Here is a 22,528-nt window from a genome sequence, read left to right as displayed (position 1 = left end):
ACAAATGTGACAGACAATGACTAAAATCTCCAAATAATTCCCGGACTGGTCAAGTGTAATTGTGGAAATTGTTAGGTGTATGATGGGATGGGGGTGGCACTGTGTTTGAACACAGTTTTTTTTTCTTAATCTTATGTAGTATGTTAGGTCATTTAATTAGATGAAAGAGATTGATGAACAAATTCAAATAAAGAGACTCAGAGAATGAATTAAAATATCATTTAATTTCACAGCTAATCAATTCAACTAGAAAGAAATATTATGCCTTCCAAAACCTCATTCCCCGGAAAGCCAAGGAATGTAACTTACTAATCCTGCAGGTTAGGAGAAACTTGTAATCCAATGTCAGTAGACACAGGTAAGAACAGACAGTGAAATTATTTAGAAAATAATTGAGATAAAGGTTAGAAGAAACTATTGAGACTTGTGGTCCAAGCATTACAGCAACTGGGAATGACTTCCTTTGCACAGTGCCCTCCAGAGAGCATCCTTGGCCTCAACATTCTTCAGGCTGTAGTTCAGGGGGCTCAGCATGGGGTTGGAAAAAAGTGTAAAACAGGGAAAGCATTTTCTGCTACATCTCATGTGCTGGGACTTGGCGACCATGTACACGACAACAGTTTTGCCAAAGGAGAGCCCAACCACACAGAGGTGGGAAGAACAGGTGGAGAAGGCCTTTCTGTGACCCACTTGTGACTGGATCCTCAGGATATTCACCAGGATGCATGTGTAGGAGACCAACACCAAGCATAATGGTCCCACTAAGATGAACACACATGATGCAAATATGACAATCTGTTTGAGTGTAGACGGCAGTTTTAAACAACTTAAGAACTCATAGTAGTCAGTTTTGTAAGATATCGTGTGAAGACAGAGTATAATGAAAAAAGGAAGGAAATACGTTTGGAGTGAAGGATTTGGGCAAGACAGGCAGTATTTGGCAGAACATAAGAAATGACTTTTGGGGAAGTGACAAGGGAACCCATTGGAAGAAACATTCTAGCCACCCGATGGATGGTTGTAGTTCTCAAGGATGAGTTTAAGTGACTGAAATGACTTTACTGAAGATGACGTCTTCTTAGCTCTTCTTACTCTCAGTTCATGTTCTTCATCAACCATCAGGTAATAACTCCTTTCCTAGAGCAGATATCTCTGTAAAGATGGAATATCCAATTAGCAAAATTCTTTGAGACATTTGAGATTTCAAATAAATAATATTTCAGCATGATGGCTTATGCCTTGTTCTTTTGTGATTTGACATAGCATGATGGTGCTCTTGAAGGAAATTTCCACAGCTGAATCTAAAAATGTGGGATCCAGACACTGGGTAATGAAAGACCTTTAAGTAAGACACTCTTGGGGATGGCAATAGATGACACATCTCTTTTCTTTCCATTCCTTTTCTTTACTTTTTTTTTTTTTGATTTTTTGAGAAAGGGCTTCTCTGTGAAACAGTCCTGGCTGTTCTAGAACTCACTCTGTAGACCAGACTGACCTCTGATTCACAGATACCTGCTTCCCTTTGCCTCCCAAATGGTGGGATTAAAGGCACGCACCACCACCAACTGACAACACATCTTTTTTCTTATAAGCAAATGGCCAAATCACTTTGATAGAAAAGTAATATAAGTAATATATATATATATTTAAAACTGCATACAATGATTTAATAGTAGGATGATAATAAACTTGTCTGTGCTTAACTATCTGAATTAAATACATAAGGCATAGAAAAACACTAGGTTGTGATTTTTTCTTTTTTTCTTTTTCTTTTTATTAAAAATTTCCACCACCTCCCTGCCTCCCATTTACCCCCCTCCCCCCTCCACTCCCCTTCCCTCTCCTGTCCAGAGAGCAGTAAGGGTTCCCTGCCCTGTGGGAAGTCCAAGTTCCTCCCCCCTCCATCCAAGTCCAGGAAGGTGAGCATCCAAACAGGCCAGACTCCCCCAAAGCCAGTATGCATAGTAGGATCCAAATCCAGTGTCATTGTCCTTGGCTTCTCAGCAGCCCTCATTGTCCGCCATGTTCAGGGAGTCCGGTTTTATCCCATGCTTTTTCAGTCCCAGTCCAGCTGGGCTTGGTAAATTCTGAATAAATCAGCCCCACCGGCCGGGCGGTGGTGGCGCACGCCTTTAATCCCAGCACTCGGGAGGCAGAGGCAGGCGGATCTCTGAGTTCGAGGCCAGCCTGGTCTACAAGAGCTAGCTCCAGGACAGGCTCTAGAAACTACAGGGAAACCCTGTCTCGAAAAACCAAAAAAAAAAAAAAAAAAGAATAAATCAGCCCCACCATCTCAGTGGATGGGAGCACTCCTCGCAGTCCAGACTTCCTTGCTCATGTTCTCCCTCCTTCTGCTCCTCGTCAGGACCTTGGGAGCTCAGTCCGGTGCTCCAATGTGGGGCTCTGTCTCTATCTCCATCCATCGCCAGATGAAGGTTCTATGGTGATATGCAAGAAATTCATCAGTATGGCTATAGGATATGGCCTTTTCCGACTCCCTCTCCTCAGCTGCCCAGGGAACTAGCTGGGGGCATCTCCCTGGATACCTGGGAACCCCTCTAGAGTCAAGTCTCTTAATAATCCTAAGATGGCTCCCTCAATTAGGATATATGCTTCCCTGCTCCCATATCCACCCTTCCTATATCCCAACCATCCCATTCCCCCAAGCTCTCCCTATCCTCCCCTTCACGCTTTTCTCTCCCCATCTCCCTTTGCCCCCAGCCCACCCCAACACCAAGTTCCCAATTTTTGCCTGGCAAACTTGTCTACTTCCAATATCCAGGAGGGTAACTATATGTTTTTCTTTGGGTTCACCTTCTTATTGCCTTCTCAAGGATCACGAATTATAGGCTCGATATCCTTTATTTATGGCTAAAAACCGATTATGAGTGAGTACATCCCATGTTCATCTTTTTGGGTCTGGGTTACCTCACTCAGAAGAGTGTTTTCTATTTCCATACATTTGCATGCAAAATTCAAGATGTCATTGTTTTTTACCTCTGAGTAGTACTCTAATATGTATATATTCCACAGTTTCTTCATCTATTCTTCCACTGAAGGGCATCTAGGTTGTTTCCAGGTTCTGGCTATTATAAATAATGCTGCTATGAACATAGTTGAACAGATGCTTTTGTAGTATGATTGGGCATCTCTTGGGTAAATTTCCAAGAGCGGAATTGCTGGGTCCTGGGGTAGGTTGATCCTGAATTTCCTGTGGTTGCACAAGTATGCATTCCCACCAGCAATGGATGAGTGTACCCCTTACCCCACAACCTCTCCAGCAAAGGCTATCATTGGTGTTTTTGATTTTAGCCAATCTGACAGGTGTAAGATGGTATCTCAAAGTTGTTTTGATTTGCATTTCCCTGATAGTTAAGGAGGTTGAGCATGACCTTAAGTGTCTTTTGGCCATTTGAACTTCTGTTGAGAATTCTCAAAAAATACAGATAGCATGTTAGATATATTAGGACACTTTTGCTAAAGTGGCCTATCATTTATCATAAAGCTGGGGAGCAGATCCCCTATGACCTCAGAGGAACTCTGAAGCATAGTCTGTGACGGCAGAGCAGACCAAGAGGCTGCCACTGAACAGAGTGGCCCAAGAAAGAACTGAGCAGCTTCCTGAGACACAGACAGTGACAGCACAGAGCAGACCAAGAACAGTTGCCAAAGACACAGACAGCAACTACAATGATTGGTCCAGGAGGCACAGACACTGCCGGCACCAATCAGAAGAAGAGATGGGTAGGTGTCAATGCACAAGTATTCATTCAACAACCTAAAAAGCAACATGGTAACACTAGAACCAAGGGTCATACAACAGGAAGACTTGATCATCCTAACTCAGGAGAAACAGAAGAAAATGATTTTAAATGTATCTTCATGGGGATGATGGAGACCTTTAAAGAGAAAATGAAAAATTTCCTTAAATAAAGGGAGGAAAAGACAAACAAAAAGTTGAAAAAAATCAATAAATCTTTTAAAGAAACCCCAAGAAATCAAGAAAAAAAAACCAATCAAATGCGCGAAGCAAACAGTTCAAGACTTGAAAACTGAAATAGAGGCAATAAAGAAAATAAAAACTGAGAGAATTCTGGAAATGGAAATTCTGGGTAAGTGAATGGGAACTGCAGATGTAGGCATAACCAACAGAATACAAGAGATGGAAGAGAGACTCTCAGGTGTTGAAGATATTGTAGAGGAAATAAATTCATCCGTCAAAGAAAATGTTAAATCCAAGAAATTCTTAACACGAAACATCCAGGAAATCTGGGACACCATCAAATACCAAACCTAAGGATAACAGGGATAGAAGAAGGAAAAAAAGTCCAGCTCAAAAGTACAGAAAATACATTCATCAAAATTATTGAGGAAAACTTTCATCTCTATGAAGGTACAGGAAGCTTACAGAACACCAAATAGCCTGAATTTTAAAAAAGTCCCCTTACAATAATCAAAACATAAAACATACAGAATAAAGAAAGAATATTAAGAGCTGCAAAGAAAAAGGCCTTGACAAGGTATACACATTTCAGGGTAGGGGCATGTGGATTAGAAATATTAGACAGAAAGAAAAGAGATATGAAAGAAAAGGACAGACACACAGAATAGAGTTGGGAGAATTAATTTTCCCACATCTATTTTCCATATGCTTATATACCCCAATCCAGAAAAGGGTGTGGGGGGAAGAAGACAAAAGACTGCTTTAACATGATACAAAGAATAAACAGCAATTACCTCTTCAATACCTGAAGCATCAAACAAGTATATACTGAGTTAAATATTCTGTTGTTAAGGCAGGACATGCAGCAACCATATCTTAGGCCAAGCATCTTATAGGTAGCCACTCCCTGAGTTAAACCTCCAGTCATATCCTTAAAGGAGCTGAATTTTCTGACCTTTGGTCAAGGTGGAACAGATCCACCTCTGTGGGCCATCTTTAATACCCAAAGAACCAAGCAACCACACCCTAGGTCAAGATATCTTGTTAATAGCCACATTTTAAGTCAAACCTCTTTTATTAACCTTAAAGGAGCAAGAATGGACCTGAATTCTCTGACCATTACTCAAGGTGAGAAACACTTCTGTGGGCTCCCACAGGTTTATAGTTTCAGAGTTTTAGTTCATTATCATCATAGAGGGACATAGCAGTGTGCAGGCACACATGGTGCTGGAAAAGGATCTGAGAGTTCGACATCTTGATCCTCAGGCAACAGGAAGTGAACTGTCTACCACACTGGGCATAACTTGAACAAATGAGACCTCAAAGCCCACAGCGTGACACACTTCTTCCAACAAGGCCAAACCTACTTCAACAAAGCCACATCTCTTAGTAGTGCCACTCCTTTGGGGGATATTTTCTTTCAAAGCACCACAGACTACATTCTATCCTTCTGAGATAGGAGAACTAATATCTCAACATTATTCATGGTATTTCATAGTACAGGGTCGTGTAACTGCGGACACTTCATTTGTAAGACTTGTAACTTCCACTTTTCACCTAAGAGTAACACACATCATAACTAATTTTAATAATTGATAATTTTAAAATAACCAATTACTTTCCCAATAGTTTTGCAATTCCTTTGCAACACATTAGGAAGGTGTGATTAATCAGTAATATTTTCTCCATAAGAAAGTTTTCAAAGAATGAACAAATCTAAACTGGGATGTGACTAATTCAGAGGAAGATGTCTAAGTACTGCCATGCTTTGGCTGGATAAATCTCCATGCTCAATGAGAAACATCTATATTTTCAACTTTGTGTTCTGTGTTTCTATAAAAGTGTCATAATTCTTTGACTACCAGTGTTATTATGAAGGAAAATCAACCCCTCATGCCTGGCCCCTAACCCATTAGACTTTGGCGTTCAGGCAAACTCATTATGAAAATTGTTCATCTGTGAAGAATCCCCCTTTACTCACAGTATCCTATCTTTGGATATCTAGTCTTGTATGTCTGACAGCACTGGTACTGATAGATGTGTGGTTAAGTAGAGAGGATCTGGCAGTAAGACTCTAAGGCAGAGTCCAATCTGTGCTGCTACATGGAATGCACACATCCAAGAAAAGAAATGATGACAGAACCTTCTTTGTGGGATTTTTATGATGCCCAAATGAAATTATCCATGTGAAATTCTATAAATGTGTAGTGTTTTACACTTCGTAAGTGACTAACCTTGTGTGTCTTCATTTATACACCTTTATTAAGAGTGGGGAAGTATTGATTAACCATTGAATAAAGAGCACACAGTCTTTTTTTTTTTAACACATCTGACATTTGCCAACATGGTGACATAGGGAAAGACTCTGGGCACAAATGTCTATTTTATTTCAAGACAGGAGAATAGAGGTGACTCATTGAGAATACATTTGAAATTTCTGGGGACAGATCTCTAGTCTCCAGGCATTGGTTAACTAGGTCAAATCAGCAAAGCTCAACCCACTACCAGTCTGCAGAGCCAGACAGATTCTGACACCACCCAGTAAAGCTTACTACCAGGGCTGAGAAATTCCATAGGAGGGCAGTGACATGCATCTGGACTGTAGAAATGCTGATGGATAGATGCTGGGAAGATACATATGGAGAGAGTCTGTGCACATGTATAAATCATAGGTCATTATTTTATAGAGTCCTCAAACTACTTGTTTTTAATCTGGTTTCCACTTTCAGCTTATTCAGACAATGCTCGTGCTTGCCCCTTTATTAATTTTAGATGAACCAGGATTATTAAATCTATAAACAGTGTTAAAGCTCTTTCAGTATCTGTGGGTTTTGAAGAATCTTCTAAGTAATTCTTGGACATGGTAAGTATAACTGTAGGAGTTATATATAACATGGGACTTGGGATCACTGGCATTGAATGTAGCTTGTTTTCTTCAGGATATTATGGCTTGTATAATTTGTGAGGCTATGTAATTAGAATTATGATAGAATTTGTTCTATTTTGGGGATCCAGAAAACAAAATATTGTTTAATTTTATAGTCAATAAATTCAACTAAAAATAAAAATAACTATATCTGATAAAACCTCATTTCATAGAAAGTCAATAAATGCACCAAATGTAGTATTTTTCCTACAAATTAAGAGAAAGTGTGTGGCCTTATATTACTAGACACAGGTAAAAAGGCAATAGTGAGCTTTTCTGGATTTAGGAAGTAATTTGGGACCAAGATTAGAGGAAACTACTGAAGCTTGTAGTTCAAGCATCACACCAATGGGTTTGACTTTCTTTGCATAGTGTCCTCCTGAGAGCACCCTTGACCTGAGCATTCCTCAGGCTGTAGATGAGAGGGTTCAGCATGGGATTGAAAAAACTGTAAAACAGGAAAAGGATCTTCTGTTGCTCCTCGGGGTGCTGAGATTTGGGGGCCATGTACATGATGATGGCACTCCCAAAAAAGAGCCCAACCACACAGAGGTGGGAGGAGCAGGTGGAGAAGGCCTTTCTGCGGCCCTCCCCTGACTGAATCTTCAAGATGGCCAACAGGATGCGTGTATAGGAGACTAGTACAAAACACAGGGGCCCCACCAGTATGAATACACAGGCTGCAAAGATGACGACTTGATTTAGTGTTGTGTCAGCGCAGGCCAGCTTGAGGACAGACAGGATTTCACAGAAGAAGTGATTGATTTCATGGGGTCCACAGAAGGGCAGTCTTAGGATGAGGACTAAATGGACCAGAGCCAGGAGGAAGCTAAATATCCAGGAAACAGCAGCCAGGCTAGTACACACTCTCCAGTTCATGATGACAGTGTAGTGTAAGGGGTGGCAGATGGCCACAAACCTGTCGTAGGACATCACCACAAGGAGGAGACATTCTGTGTGTGCAAAAGCCAAGAAGAGAAAGGTCTGTGTTATGCATCCAACAAAGGAGATAGGCTTCATCTCATCCAAGAGGTTCACCAGTGTCTGGGGCACTGTGTTGCAGGCATAGGCCATATCGACAATGGCCAGATGGGAAAGGAAGAAGTACATAGGAGTGTGGAGTCTGGAGTTCAGGTAAATTATTCCAAGGATGGTCCCATTCCCCAACAGGGTAACCATATAGAAAAGAGAAAAAAGTAGAAAAAGGACTAGATGAATTCTTGGACCAAGACAGAATCCGAGCAGAATGAACTCTGTGACCATTGTCTGATTTTCTTCCATTTCTCTACGAAGGAGAGATAGAGTACTATGAGATACAATCATATTAAAACATCTGCTTTATTTTTTAATTTCATCAGTATTTTTGGTGTAGAATACTTTTAAAATACACTCTTAGAAACTTATTCAAGTAAACTAATTAAAAATATTACTTAATAAACAGTTAAATTGCATGTCCATCTGCTCAAGTTTTTCTGTTGTCGTTCAATTTTTAGAAGGGAAATAAGTCAAGAGTTACTAGCCTGGAACCATTGGCACTGATGTGATTAAGAACTACCAAACCGACTATGCAATGCTGGCACAGACCTTTAATCCCAGCACTCAGGAGGCAGAGGCAGGAGGATCTCTGTGAGTTTGAGGGCAGCCTGGTCTACCAAGTGAATTCCAGGATAGCCAGAGTTGTAATGCAGAGAAACTGTCTTGAAAAAACAAAAACCAAACAAACAAAGAACCCAAAACCAAAACACAAACCAAAACCCCAAACCCTCTATAAAACCCATCAAACTTTTATGAACAAATGTATCATGAAATAGAGATCTTCAGAGTCTCATGTGTGCCACCTTGCTATATAAAAGAGTACTGGAACTTTTAGAAGGATAGTGTCAGGAAACTGTAGGTTGCATTGGTAGAAATCAGATTGTTGTTACAATTTTTTAAATAGTTATTTACAAAATTTAAATTGTAACTGGAGTATAGAGGCTGTTTTTGACGGGCAAGAATAATTGGATGCCTTAAGGAGCAGAAGCTGAAGTTTAGCACATGTACACCCTTGCAATGTTAGTGTGGAGGAAGTTGGTAGGAGAAATAAAATCTAACTTTAGTCCTATATGAAATTATATATGCCTGTTTTTATTTGTCTAAAACATATATTTTATTGTTATATCAATTCATGTAAAATGTGCATCATTGTCTTGATAAATGAACACAAATCAATGTTTGATAATTTGGTAACTGAGTTATTAATGCACTATACCTATTTTTCTACTTCTCTCCACATACAAAGTAGGGCAGTTAGTATTCAGTTGAATGGAGTTACAGGACTAGACAATGAACTAGTCCAGATCTGTGTTCTTATAAACTCCTGGGGATTTGAAGGGTGTTCATTATTTGGGGTTTTTCAAATATACTGTCTGCTTTGATTCCCCTTCTTGGTTTTATCAGAACAAAAATAGTTTAAAATGAAAATAAGGCAGAAAGACATTTAACTTATTCTTTTTAAGACTTACAAAATAGTTGTATTTTATTAATCTATTCTTATCATGTCCGTGTGCAGAGGTCAAAAGACAACCTCCATAAGCCGACTCTCTCCTTTCATCATGTGGGTTCCAGGGAAATGAACTTGGGTTGATAGACTTAGCTGCAGATCCTTTACCTGCTAAGTCCATTCTGCCTGTCCTACTCATTTTATTTTAATTCAATCCTTTTCATTGATAATGAATACCATATGTAAAACCTGAAATTAAGTTTGATAATTGGGTAACTGAGTCACTGAAAAAATTATTAATTCACTTTATGTGTTTTTTCTACACCTAGAAAGTACAGCAGTCAGTATTCAGTTGAATGGAGTTATAGGAATAGACATTGAATATTCCAGATCTGTATTCCATAAACCTGAAATTAAGTAATTTGTTATTTAAACGGACAGCAGAAAAGAGCAAGATGACCTCAGAATCAAGGATTATAATTATCTGTAAGTAAGAAATTCAAAAAGTATTGACAAATTGATATTGTGGCTAGTCACTTTACAGAACTCTGAATGCACTTGTTAGGGATAAATAGTTTACAAAAAACTTTTTGATTTTGATTTTGGACCATGATTTCCTCACTAAGCCTTGTGAAATACAATGTGGTTTCTGGTGAGAAATCTGCCAGTTCCATTGCTCGGGAAACATATAGTGAAGCTTAGCGACTTTACTAATGATCAGTGTTAGGGATAACACAAAGTTTGGTTAATAGGGATGACATGGAGTTTGACTAGTCCCCATTTTAACAGTTATTTGTAGCAAAGCATATTTTAAGAAGTGTTTACTGAGGAATTGGCATGGGAGACAGAATTGGGTTCTTAAAGAAACAATTGTAAAATGTACATATAACTAATGAGTAATGATCTAGAAGTGAAAAGGTCATTACAGTTGTTGGATGTAATCTCCCAGAGGTTTGAACAGCCAGCAAGCTCAAATGTAGATGCTTTCATAAAATACCTGTCTGGAAAAAAAAGGTAGAAAAGAAGGGATACAGATGTGGAGTGTAGACACCATGTCTATGAGGAAACATTTGGAAGTTGGTACAAAATGACCTTCAGGAGACAGGAACAACGGAAACCAGGAAGAGCAAGGTTTCGAGATGTCTGCATGCCATGTGGATGTGTGGGTGACTGGCCATCTATCACCTTACCTGTAAGGATTCCTGAAGAGTTCTTCCAGCTGTCATTTCATGTTGTTTACAGTCCTTGGGAATAAATCCCTTTACTTGAACAGGTGACTATACAAAAAGGAACATCTGATTAGCAAAATTTTCTGCGTGTATTACAGTTACATTTTAAATTTTAAATAAAGAGTATTTAGATATAATGGCTCATGCTTTATGTACTTGCACATTGATGGAGCATGGAAACAGTTTTTCTGAAGAAAATTTCCAAAACTAGATTCTAGAAAGCAGGGAACATACTCTAGACCAGTACAACCTCTTTAATACCACACCTTGCAAAGAAATAGTTCCCTTACAAATGAAAACAGACGCTGTCCTTAGCTTCATAGAAGCATTATTGACAAAGTGAACTTATATTGACTGAAAATAATTAAAATGATACATGTTTTTAAAATTCCATGTTTTAAAGTTTAATGTTAAATCAACTTGATTAATAGAGGTAATAACAAAGAGAGAGCAAACCAAATCCTAGTAGCTTTAACCAGTCTGGGAGGATTTAGGAAGTGAACCCAGGCAACCTTCTTATCTGAACATTAAACACAAACATTTCAACAGGAAGCAGCTAGAAGTTAGCACAAATCCTGTCTCCTCAGATCTTCTATGGAGCTGCAGAAACCTCTCTGACTGAAATGCAGTCATGTCCCCAGGAAAGGAGATGGCATTCCCTCAGGGTCCAGTCTAGTTAGCAGCCCTTGAGGGGGCACATGAAGAGCTATGCCATGAAATATCCTGCGTGCCTGTCTCTGCTGGAAGCAGCAACAAAGCAATTGTGTTTTTCTATTTCTGTTCTTGTCCCAAGAACACAATTAGGAAACAAAAACACCAATTGTACCTCTGAGACTACAATTCTCTTTAGAGTCCCTAAGTACTTCTCAGTATTTGATCTCATAATTTCCAGAATAGCATTGTCCCCATTCTCCATGGAATCTGGTAAGCCTGCCAGGAAACAGGACCACTGGAGGAGCTGCTGGCTTCCAGTATTCAAGTCAACCTGCTTTGGCAGGTATTTGGGTGCCCTGGACTGGAGCACACATGGAAAAAAAATGACTCTAAAACTCATCTGATTGCCAGTTGCACTCTATGTGGGGTGGTGTCTTTAAGCTGCTTAGAAAGATATAAGAAACATTGGGGGGTCTAAAGCAGGGGGAAAGTATTCCAGAGAGACTTTGGGGGATCTTATTTAAGGCAGTACCTTCGAAGGCATGAACAACAAATATATTAGGAAGTTTTTACTGATCTACTTCTGAATCTGTCCCTTCCTAAGAAGATGAGTCTCTATAAGGTGATTATTATTATTATTATTATTATTATTATTATTATTATTATTAGTTAGGTCTCTGCCAGGAAGATGGAGATACACAATTCCAGAAGCATTTTCATTTTTTAAAGGATATTGGGTATTGGAGAAAAATAATTGTAGTTGATACCATAGTGAACTTTCTAACCCATTAGGTTTATTGCATTCTGATACTGATCTTCTGTGGTTAAAACATAAACCCATAGGGAGATCCTCACATATTTTCTACCCTTGTGTAAAAGAAGACAGCTCATTAGTTTCCCAGCTGCTCAGACCTGAATAATCACACAGAAGCTATATTAATTACAGTACTGTTGGGTTATAGTTTATGTGTATTCCTAAAGAGGTCTTGCATTTTAATTAACCTGTTTCTATTAATCTGTGCATTTCCACAAGGCTGTGGCCTCCCGGTAAGGTTCTGGTGCCCATCTTCTTCAGCAGCTACATGGCATCTCTTTGACTCTGCTTACTCTTTCTATATATCTCTTCCACCCTAGCAATATTCTGTCTTTCCATAGGTTAAATCAGCTTCTTTATTAACCAATGGTAATAAAACATATTCATACCACATTGAGGGAATCCCATTTTATCTCCCCTTTTATGTCTAAATAAAAAGAAAGGTTTTAGCTTCAACAATAGTAAACATTTAGCTTCAACAATAGTAAAATTACATATAAAACAAATATCAAGCAAGAATTACAGTTAAATATATATATATGGTCTTGTAGGACAGTGACCGGCATCTGGACCAATAGAATTAGAAGAATTTATGGAAAGATGCTGTGAAACCATGCATAGAAAAGTCAGCAACAGATATAAATCACATCCATCGTTGTACAGCTGTAGAGGAATATTGCATTACCCAAACAGTTTAATCTGATTCTCACTTTCAGCTTATACAAAAAGACAGTGCTCACATTTACCCTTTCATTAGCTACTGATTATCCAGTCAAATCCACAATGTACAAATGAAGCTTCAGTGACTTCACTGTCTAAGGTCTTTAAAAAAATACATCCCTCTTTTCCTCCTATCGTTCCTTTTTAAAAAAATTCTGTTCCTTCACTCAGCAAACAAGTTAAGATCATAATATGACTTAATAATTTTGATATGAAATTTTGTGGTCTCACAAAGCACAAATAACTACATATTATCAAGTGTTTCCTCGAGTAGTCAAGTGCATTTGCAGAATGGACCAGTATGTGATAGATTTTCTTTGGGAATAGCTTGTTTTGCTTCTAAATTTTGTGAAGTTAGTGAAGGTATCTAATTACCTTCAAGGTTTAATGGCATGCAACTTTTTGGACCTGGAAAATTAATTATAATATAATAACATAATAATAATAATACTTATCATTATACTAATACCACCACCATAATGATTTTTATATAATAACATTATATAATTCCACACCAATTCAATTGGAAATTATTTATGTCTGATAAAACCTTGTTTCAAGAATGCAACTTTTTATATTTTTTTTTGCACCTGCAGAAGAATGGTGTGCTGTTAACACCAGGTACAATGTGGATGAAAAATGATAATGTGGATGTTTCTGTATTTAGTTAACAATTGGAGATCAATATTGGAGCAAACTACTGTAGCTTGTGGTTCAAACATCATACCAACTTGGAATGAATTTCTTTGCCCATTGCCTTCCTGAGAGCACCCTTGACCTCAGCGTTCCTCAGACTGTAGATCAGGGGGTTCAGCATGGGGCTGAAAAAACTGTAAAACAGGAAAAGGATCTTCTGCTGCTCTTCGGGGTGCTGGGACTTGGGGGCCAAGTACATGATGATGGCGCTGCCAAAGTAGAGCCCGACCACACAGAGGTGGGAGGAGCAGGTGGAGAAAGCCTTTCTTGAGCCCCCTTTTGACTGGATCCTCAGGATGGCCATCAGAATTCGTGTGTAGGAAACCAGTACAAAGCATAGTGGCCCCACTAAAATGAATACAGAAGTAGTAAAAATAATGATTTTGTTTAGTGTTGTATCAGCACAGGCCAGTTTGAGGACAGACAGAATTTCACAGAAGAAGTGATTGATTTCATGAGGTCCACAGAAGGGCAACCTCAGGATGAGGACAAAATGGACCAGAGCCAGGAGAAAGCTCAATATCCAGCAACCAGCAGCCAGAATAGCACACACTCTCCAGTTCATGATGACAGTGTAGTGTAGGGGATGGCAGATGGCCACATACCGGTCATGGGACATCACCACGAGGAGAAGACATTCTGTGCTACCAAATGTCATGAAGAGATAAGTCTGCATCATGCATCCAGCAAAGGAGATTGGCTTGTCTGGATCCAATAGGTTGACTAGTGTTTGTGGCACTGTGTTACAGGCATAGGCGATGTCAACCAAGGCCAGATTAGCAAGGAAGAAGTACATAGGAGTGTGCAGCCTGAGTTCTAGGCAAATTAATCCAAGGATAACTCCATTCCCCAACAGTGTAAGGGTGTAGCAGAGTGAGAACAATCCAAAAAGTACTAGGTGAATCCCCGTACCAAGACAGAACCCCAACAGGATGAACTCTGTGACCATTGTCTGATTTTCTTCCATTTCTCTATGAAGGAGAGATAGAGAGTACTAGGAGATGCCATTATCTTAAGCATCTGTTTTATATGTTAATTTCATCAGTATTTTTGGTGTGGAATACATTTAAATAATACTCTTAGAAAATTATTCCAGTAAATTAATTAATAAAGTATTACTTCTCAAATAGTTAAATTGTCTTTCCATCTTCTTAAACTTCACTGTTGTTATTCAGTTTTCAGAAGGGAAATATGCCAGCAGGCACTGACCTAGAACTTTGGCACTGCTGCGATTAAGATCTACCATGCCTGTATGTACAAAGGTATTACGAAATGGAGCTTCTTAGTCTCATGTGTGCCACTTTGCTAGTGAGTTACTGGGTCACAAGAGTATACTGGAACTTTTAGGAGATTAGTGTGAGTAAAAAATAATAGAGAATGTAGATTGTGTTGGCAGAAATGATATTGCTATTGTAAATTTTAAATAGTTATTTATAAGTTTAAATTAAATTGTATCTAGAATATAGAGGCTGTTTTTTTTTTTTTTTTTTTTTTTTTTTTTTTTTTTTTTTTTTTTTCCTCATGGTTTATTTTTTTTTATATTTAAAAATTTCCATCTCCTTCCCTCCTCCTCCCCCCTCCCTCCCCTCCTTCTCCCCTTTCTCTCCCCTCCTTCTCCCCCTTAATTGCATGTCTTAATGAGTAGAAACTGAAGTTTAGCTCATGCACATGCTTGCAATTTTAGTGAGGACAAAGTTGTTAAAAGAAAGAAAATTGAATCATAGTCCTATATGGAATTATATATACCTATATTTTTATTTGTCTATAGCATAGACACATGCACACGTGCACACACATACATACACACATGTATGTATATATGCATCTAAAATGTGTATCTCAGTTTTGATTAATGAGCACAATCCGTGTTTGATGATTTTCATATGGGTCACTGAAAGGTCATTACAGTTTTGGATGTATTCTCCCAGTAGCATTTATGGAGAACTGGATCAACCTGTGATCTCAAATGGAGTTACTTTCATGAAATACCTGTCTGGAGAAAGAATAAAAAAAAAAAGGAGGATATGGATGTGGAGTGTAGGCACCTTGTCTATGAGGCAACATTTGGAAGTTCAGGCAAAATGACCTTCAGGAGTAGGGGACATGGGAACCAGGAAGAGTGAGGATAAATTTCCACACAGCACGTGGATGGGTGGGTAACTGTTCATGGATCACCTTACCTGGAAGGAGTCCTGAAGAGCTCTTCCAGCTGTCGTTTCATGTTATTTACAGCCCTTGGGCATAAATGAAAACAGATGCTGTCCCTACCTTCATAGAAGCATTATTGATACACAGCCAATTTACATTGACTGGAAGTATTCTAAATAATATATAGATCTTAAAGTTCCATGCATGACAGCGTGATTGAAAATTAGGTTAGTATTCAAATTTTTAGGGTGAAAGACTGTCCAAATTTAATTATTAAATACATAGGGCATAGAAAAATATTGAACTATTTTAAAGTCATAGACATTGGAAGGTGGAAAAGGTCAGATGTATTATTAGCCTGTTAGCACTATTGTTTCTGTCTTAAAATATTTGCTTATTTTGTATCCCAGACATTTTTTGAATTATAAATACATTAAAAAGAATAAGCAACTAACTTTTGCTTTCTTAGTGTATCTAGTTTCTTTAAAATATAGTCTTTAAAAATTATGCTAAATCAACTTTTGCTGGAATAAATACATGTTTGTAAGCTTAGCATGTATTTTGGCAAGGGTGACAAGAATTAAATGGAACCTTTATGAAATAACCAGTGTTTTTTAATTTTCCTGATAGGACATTATTTTGTAACTTATTCTATTTTCCTATTATGATTTTTGTTAAGTTAGAAAAATCACTTTACATATTTTGTCCAAATTTACAATGTAGTAATTGCTCACAAAAAACTGTGAATATTGAGCATGTAAATTCAGCATCCATAGCAAGACTAAATTCTCATTCTAATTAATAAAGAGCAGTATAACAAAGGGAGAGCAACCAAAGCCTGGAATTTTTCCGCAGTCTGGGAGGATTTAGGGAGAGAACCCAGGCAACCTTCTTATCTGAACATTAACCACAAGCATTTCAACAGGAAGCAGCTAGAAGCTAGCACAAATCCTGTCTCCTCAGATCTTCTATGGAGCTGCAGCAACCTCTCTGAAATGCAGTCATGTCCCCAGGAAAGGAGATGGCATTCCCTCAGGGTCCAGTCTAGTTAGCAGCCCTTGAGGGGGCACATGAAGAGCTATGCCATGAAATATCCTGCGTGCCTGTCTCTGCTGGAAGCAGCAACAAAGCAATTGTGTTTTTCTATTTCTGTTCTTGTCCCAAGAACACAATTAGGAAACAAAAACACCAATTGTACCTCTGAGACTACAATTCTCTTTAGAGTCCCTAAGTACTTCTCAGTATTTGATCTCATAATTTCCAGAATAGCATTGTCCCCATTCTCCATGGAATCTGGTAAGCCTGCCAGGAAACAGGACCACTGGAGGAGCTGCTGGCTTCCAGTATTCAAGTCAACCTGCTTTGGCAGGTATTTGGGTGCCCTGGACTGGAGCACACATGGAAAAAAAATGACTCTAAAACTCATCTGATTGCCAGTTGCACTCTATGTGGGGTGGTGTCTTTAAGCTGCTTAGAAAGATATAAGAAACATTGGGGGGTCTAAAGCAGGGGGAAAGTATTCCAGAGAGACTTTGGGGGATCTTATTTAAGGCAGTACCTTCTAAGGCATGAACAACAAATATACTGGGAAGTTCTTACTGATCTATTTCTGAATCTGTCCCCTTGCTGAGAAGATAAGAGTCTCTACAAGGTGTTTCTTTCATTAGTTAGGTCTCTGCCAGGAAGATGGAGATACATAATACCAGAAGCACTTCCATTTTTATTTATTTTTGACGATATTGGGTATTGGAGAAAAATAATTGTAGTTGATACCATAGTGAACTTTCTAACCCAATAGGTTTGTTGCATTGTAATACTGATCTTCTGTGGTTAAAACATAAACCCATAGGGAGATCCTCACATATTTTCCACCTTTGTGTAAAAAAAAAGACAGCTCATTAGTTTCCCAGTTGCTCAGACCTGAATAATCACACAGAAACTATATTAATTACAGTACTGTTGGGTTATAGTTTATGTGTATTCCTAAAGAGGTCTTGCATCTTAAATTAACCTATTTCTATTAATCTGTGTATTGCCATGAGGTTGTGGCCTCCCGGTAAGGGTCTGATGCCCTTTTACTTCAGCAGCTACATGGCATCTCTTTGACTCTGCTTTACTCTTTCTATATATCTCTTCCACCTAAGCGATATTCTATCCTTCTATAGTCCAAATCAGTTTCATTATTAACCAATGGTAATAATACATATTCACACCATATGGAGAGGAATCTCACATCATCTCCCCCTTTATGTCTAAATGAAAGGAAGGTTTTAGCTTTAACATAGTAAAATTACATATATCAAAACAGGTATCAAGCAAGAATTACAGTTACCATATTTCTTTTTGAGTCTAAAGTTTCATATCTAATTTATGTTTTATCATCTCTAAGGAAAATTATAACTATAACTATTTGTCTTTAACTCCATAAAAGACTGAAGAAGGATGTAATATTACCTAAGTAAATAGGAAGTGCATTGTAAGCAACTTTCAAAGCTCTAAAATTGGCAGAGACATCTCACTCCCTGGACAGTCACCCAAAGTACTTCTGTAACAATGGGGTATCCATCTTCAGCCTATAGGTCCATAATATTGGGCAGACTTTTCATTGAAGCAGAAAATTTGAAGATCTGTTCTGCCTTCTAATGGCAAATTTTATCAGTTGCTTTTTTCTGTGTCCTGCAGAATGTCTGGCAATTTTTTCTGTGAAGCATGAATCTAGAAGGACCATCTCATCTTTTGCGAAGTTCAGCAGTCACTCTTCTGTCGGTCCTACTTGTTCAGCCCATACAACATAGCATCAGGCAGTCCAGGAAATAGCAGTTTCTTGCCCAAATGACCATCCTTGTAACAGTGAAGGCAAATTTCATAGTGGGTTTCTTCAATGCCCATCAACTTCTCTGATTTAATTGGTGCTGCCAGAAGCAGACATGTCTCAGTGTTGAGAGAAGTCTAAGTTCTTAAAACATTTTTAAGGCCATTTTATGTAGGTCTTTGAAGTGTTGAAGATTATCTAACTGAAATATATCTCTGTATAACTAGAACACTTAGCATGATTACAAGTTTGGTATTATGTGACTATTAATCTGTAATTTTAAATTGTATATTACATTTTCAAATGAGCTGCATGAGCATAATGCCTTAAACAAGAGCAGAAATACATATACACAAAATTGACCTTAAATTTGTATCAATAGACCAAAGTCCATATGAAAGCAAAGTATTCATCTCTATATCATATCTCCCCATTTTTAAAGAAAGATATTGACTGTGAACATTTATAATCAGCCTCCTTTCAATAGAAACAAACCTTTATAAATCACTTTGAGAGTTTGGGCTTAGTTTTCTTCAAACTGCTTCCTGCTGTTTGTTGGATGAAGTATTTTTGGGGTTCCCAGAGAACTTTCAGAGGGTCTTGTTCCATTAAATCACATTAGTCTGGAAGGAATCTGTAGGTTTCTATCCTCCATGGAAACAAAATCAGAACTTTCTTTCCAAAGTAACATATCATTAGATTCAAATTTTGAAGTCAAGATACATTTAAAATACATACGTTCATTAAACTTAGCATCCCCCAGATTCAAATGTCTCTCTGCAGCCAAAAAATTCAAAGAAAACAAATAATATTCATAATATAGACTCCCTGTGTATTTTCCATCATTACACAGATTCCTTTACTTTATTATTTTTTATTTTACTTTTTAATATTTATTTCATTATCTTTACTCATTTAATCTGTGATGGTCTATACTTTTATACTCTTTTTTCTCTCTTCTCAAACCTATGAACATTTAAAAACACTCTGTGACTCATTCAGAGAAACATTTATTGTCTGAATCTGTCTTTATTGTATATCTGTAATCATTTTCTGACCAGAATTGCCTTTTTAAAAAAATGATAAGTGGGCATGGCTAGTACCAATTCCAGAGCCCTGCCTGTTGGTTCTGCCCTGTCAAACATGGCAGAGGTATGTTTGTCAGCCATGCTCACCACCCCAACTCCAGGGACTCATCAGGTCTATGTCGCCATTAAGCAACTAGTAGCACTCTGCTCACAAACCCTATTTAAGTGCAGGACCTCCCAAAAGAGCCAGAGTTTGTGCTGAATTAGGAAGCCTTCTTTAAAGAAGCCACACAGTTTTTGTTGCCAATGTTGAAACAGGAAGCTTTCTCTTAAAGGAGTCGTGCCTCTGCTCCCCTCCAGAAAGAGAACCTATCTGAAAAAATATGACTACCAACAAGTTCCAATTGTCTCCCATTTTTGTGAGTTAGAAGCCTTTTATTTTTAAGTATTTTTTAGGTCTTAAGTGGATCCATGCCCCAGATGGTTGGTGCCATTTTGTAAACAGAGACAGCTTGTTTGTTTCCCAGCCACCCAGACCAGAAAATCCCAGAGAAACTATTAATTACAACACTGTTTTGCTAATAGTCTACATGCATTCCTATTACCTCTTGCATATTAAATTAACCCATGTCTATTAATCTGTGTATTCATGAGGATGTGGATTATTGGTAACTTTCCTGCATTTTTCTCTTCAGTAACTACATAATGTCTCTTTGACTCTTCTCTCTCTCTCTCTCTCTCTCTCTCTCTCTCTCTCTCTCTCTCTCTCTCTCTCTCTCTCTCTCTCTCTCTTTTTCTCCTCTAACCTGGCTATATTTTTTCCTGCCATAAGTCAAAATAGCTTCTTTATTAACCAATGGTAATAAAACACATCTCTAGCATACAGAGGGGAATCCCACATTTGCAGGTCATAGCCACTTCTATCATGAGTATATATCCACAATGAGAAAAAAACCCACTGGTTTTAGGGAAGTCAAACAATAAATTCTTATATGAAAGATCCTTGTGCCTAGAGGACACTTCAAAAATATTTTATCTTCTTTTTGCATCCAGGAGATCTGCAACTATTACAAATGAAACTCCTGTAATAATCATAAGAAATATTCACCATGTAAACAACCAGTCACAAAGAATCAAAGAGCCAGCACTGATGACACACACCTTTAATCCAAGCACTTGGAAATCAGAGACAGGCAGATATCTGTGATTTTATGACCATCCTGCTCTACAGATGGAGCTCTAGGTCAGTGAAGGCTGTTACACAGAGACATCATGTCTCAAAAAAGAAATAGAAACCAAAAAACAAAACAAAAAGAAACCAGAAACAAACAAACAAACACATTCTAGTGAAAGAGACTTAACATTTGAATCAGGTCAAAATAAACAGTTGCAAAATGACAAACACATGGAAATTTGGGAAATATGCTACCCAAATCACACCTTTTCTACTGTATAACAAGTTAAGAAAATCTGTGATTCAACAAGCTGTCACTGTGAAACATAAACACATGAAAATCATAAACACATGGAGTTTAGAATAACACTGAAGATAAAGTTTAATTGAAACAAATCTGTTTATAAATGTTTCTAATATTTTTAAACACACATAAATTAGAAAATTTTCTCTCTGGAGACGTAGCCTGAAAAATCTGTGTAAACTGGGTCTGATAGAAAACATTTTTATATGATCAACATATATTAGATGATATAAACCTGAAAAATTAGAGGATACTAATTAAGTTTCCCATTTGGGAATACAACAAAAACCAAATTTTATAAAGCATACTGTAGGACACAGCGCCAATAGTTATCAATATCACTCAGATTGTCTATCTTCCCTTGAAAGTAAACTGAGATAGCATTTATCCTGTGTTGGCTTTCCCTGGGAGATGTAACCAAACATCCATTTGCTCAGACAGGGCACAGATGACAGACCAACAAAACAGACCCACCCAAGCCTAGCTTAATGGACAGTGAATTTTGGAGGGTTCCTTAAAAGATTGCAGATGACTAAAGGTCAGCCTCACCTCTGAAGAGCTCACCTCGATGGAGGAGGACACAGTGAGAGCTGCGTTTCTGAAATTGCCTACTTGACTTGCAGGCAGTGTGGCTGGACAATAAGTCTCACTCCATAGCAGTGGTTGCTACTGTGCAACTCTGGGGAGGGGTGTTATGTATCTTCTAAATTTCAGGACCATCTTGAGACTTTGAGTTGTTTTCTTCCTTAGTTTAGTCAATTTAGTTTACTTCTTAAGAGGGCACCAATTCCAGGAGGAATTAATTCAAATTCAATTTGAGGGAAATAGCTACACAATTTCTGGGTAAAGAATAAAAATTTTACATGGGTATAGGAATGGATAAAGACAACAGTCAGTATTAATTGAAATAGAAATATTGATGTCCTAGCACTATTTGGTTTTAATGGACATTCAAAACTCTTATGCTTAAAGCACTTCCAGAACTAGCTAAAAGTAATACATATAGATCCTAACTAAAGCAGGAGGGTGTGATCAGTACTCAAAGAAAACCATCATCAGAGAAATTCGCAAAGAAGCCTTTCACTAGAGAGGGAGGAACAACTAAGATGTGGGAGGGTGAATCTTCAGGGCAGCGTGACAGAAGTGTCCTGGGCAGGGAGTGCTGGTGCAGTCTGAACTGTGTGTCCTGACCAATTTCACTTTCAAATGTCATGTGTTTATTTGTAATGCATAGATCCTGGGAATAAAAGAGGCAGCACTTATTATAGGGTTTATTTTTCTCAGCTGGTGATGTTAAATAGCTCCTCTTTACAATGTGAAACTTTGCCTGGCAATAGCTATCAACACAAGACTTCATCATCCAGCCCTTTTAAATTTAATGTGGGTCATGTGGAGATATAATCCAAGTAAATTTGAGCAACTCCTGAGGCTGTAGTAGATATGAAATTGAAATCAATCAGAAGAAGGGGTCAAACTATAGTTTTTCATAGTCAATTAAAGTGGTAGAGTCTTGTGAGAAGAGCAATTGACTCAAGAGATCTGGCATTACCTAGTATGAGATAGTTATTTGTAGGAAGAGGCCGCTTGTTCCTCTTGGC

At 38.1% G+C, this 22,528-nt stretch overlaps 2 protein-coding genes across 2 annotated transcripts; both read right to left on the bottom strand.

Moving 5' to 3' along the window:
- Positions 1–438: 438 nt before the first annotated feature.
- On the bottom strand, positions 439–8,150 carry LOC119806984 (olfactory receptor 2A1/2A42-like). Its single transcript, XM_038319103.1, has 2 exons — positions 7,229–8,150; positions 439–461 (listed from the first exon to the last, which is right to left on the bottom strand). Exons 1-2 carry the CDS (start codon positions 8,148–8,150, stop codon positions 439–441), a joined length of 945 nt encoding a protein of 314 aa, XP_038175031.1.
- Positions 8,151–13,489: 5,339 nt separating this feature from the next.
- LOC119806985 (olfactory receptor 2A1/2A42-like) lies at positions 13,490–14,431 on the bottom strand. Its single transcript, XM_038319104.1, has one exon. The coding sequence runs from the start codon at positions 14,429–14,431 to the stop codon at positions 13,490–13,492; it is 942 nt and encodes a 313-aa protein (XP_038175032.1).
- Positions 14,432–22,528: the final 8,097 nt, after the last annotated feature.

This window comes from Arvicola amphibius, chromosome 2, assembly GCF_903992535.2.
Source record: "Arvicola amphibius chromosome 2, mArvAmp1.2, whole genome shotgun sequence".
In the NCBI taxonomy this organism is placed as follows: domain Eukaryota; kingdom Metazoa; phylum Chordata; class Mammalia; order Rodentia; family Cricetidae; genus Arvicola; species Arvicola amphibius.
This window is presented reverse-complemented; position numbering and strand designations above follow the sequence as displayed.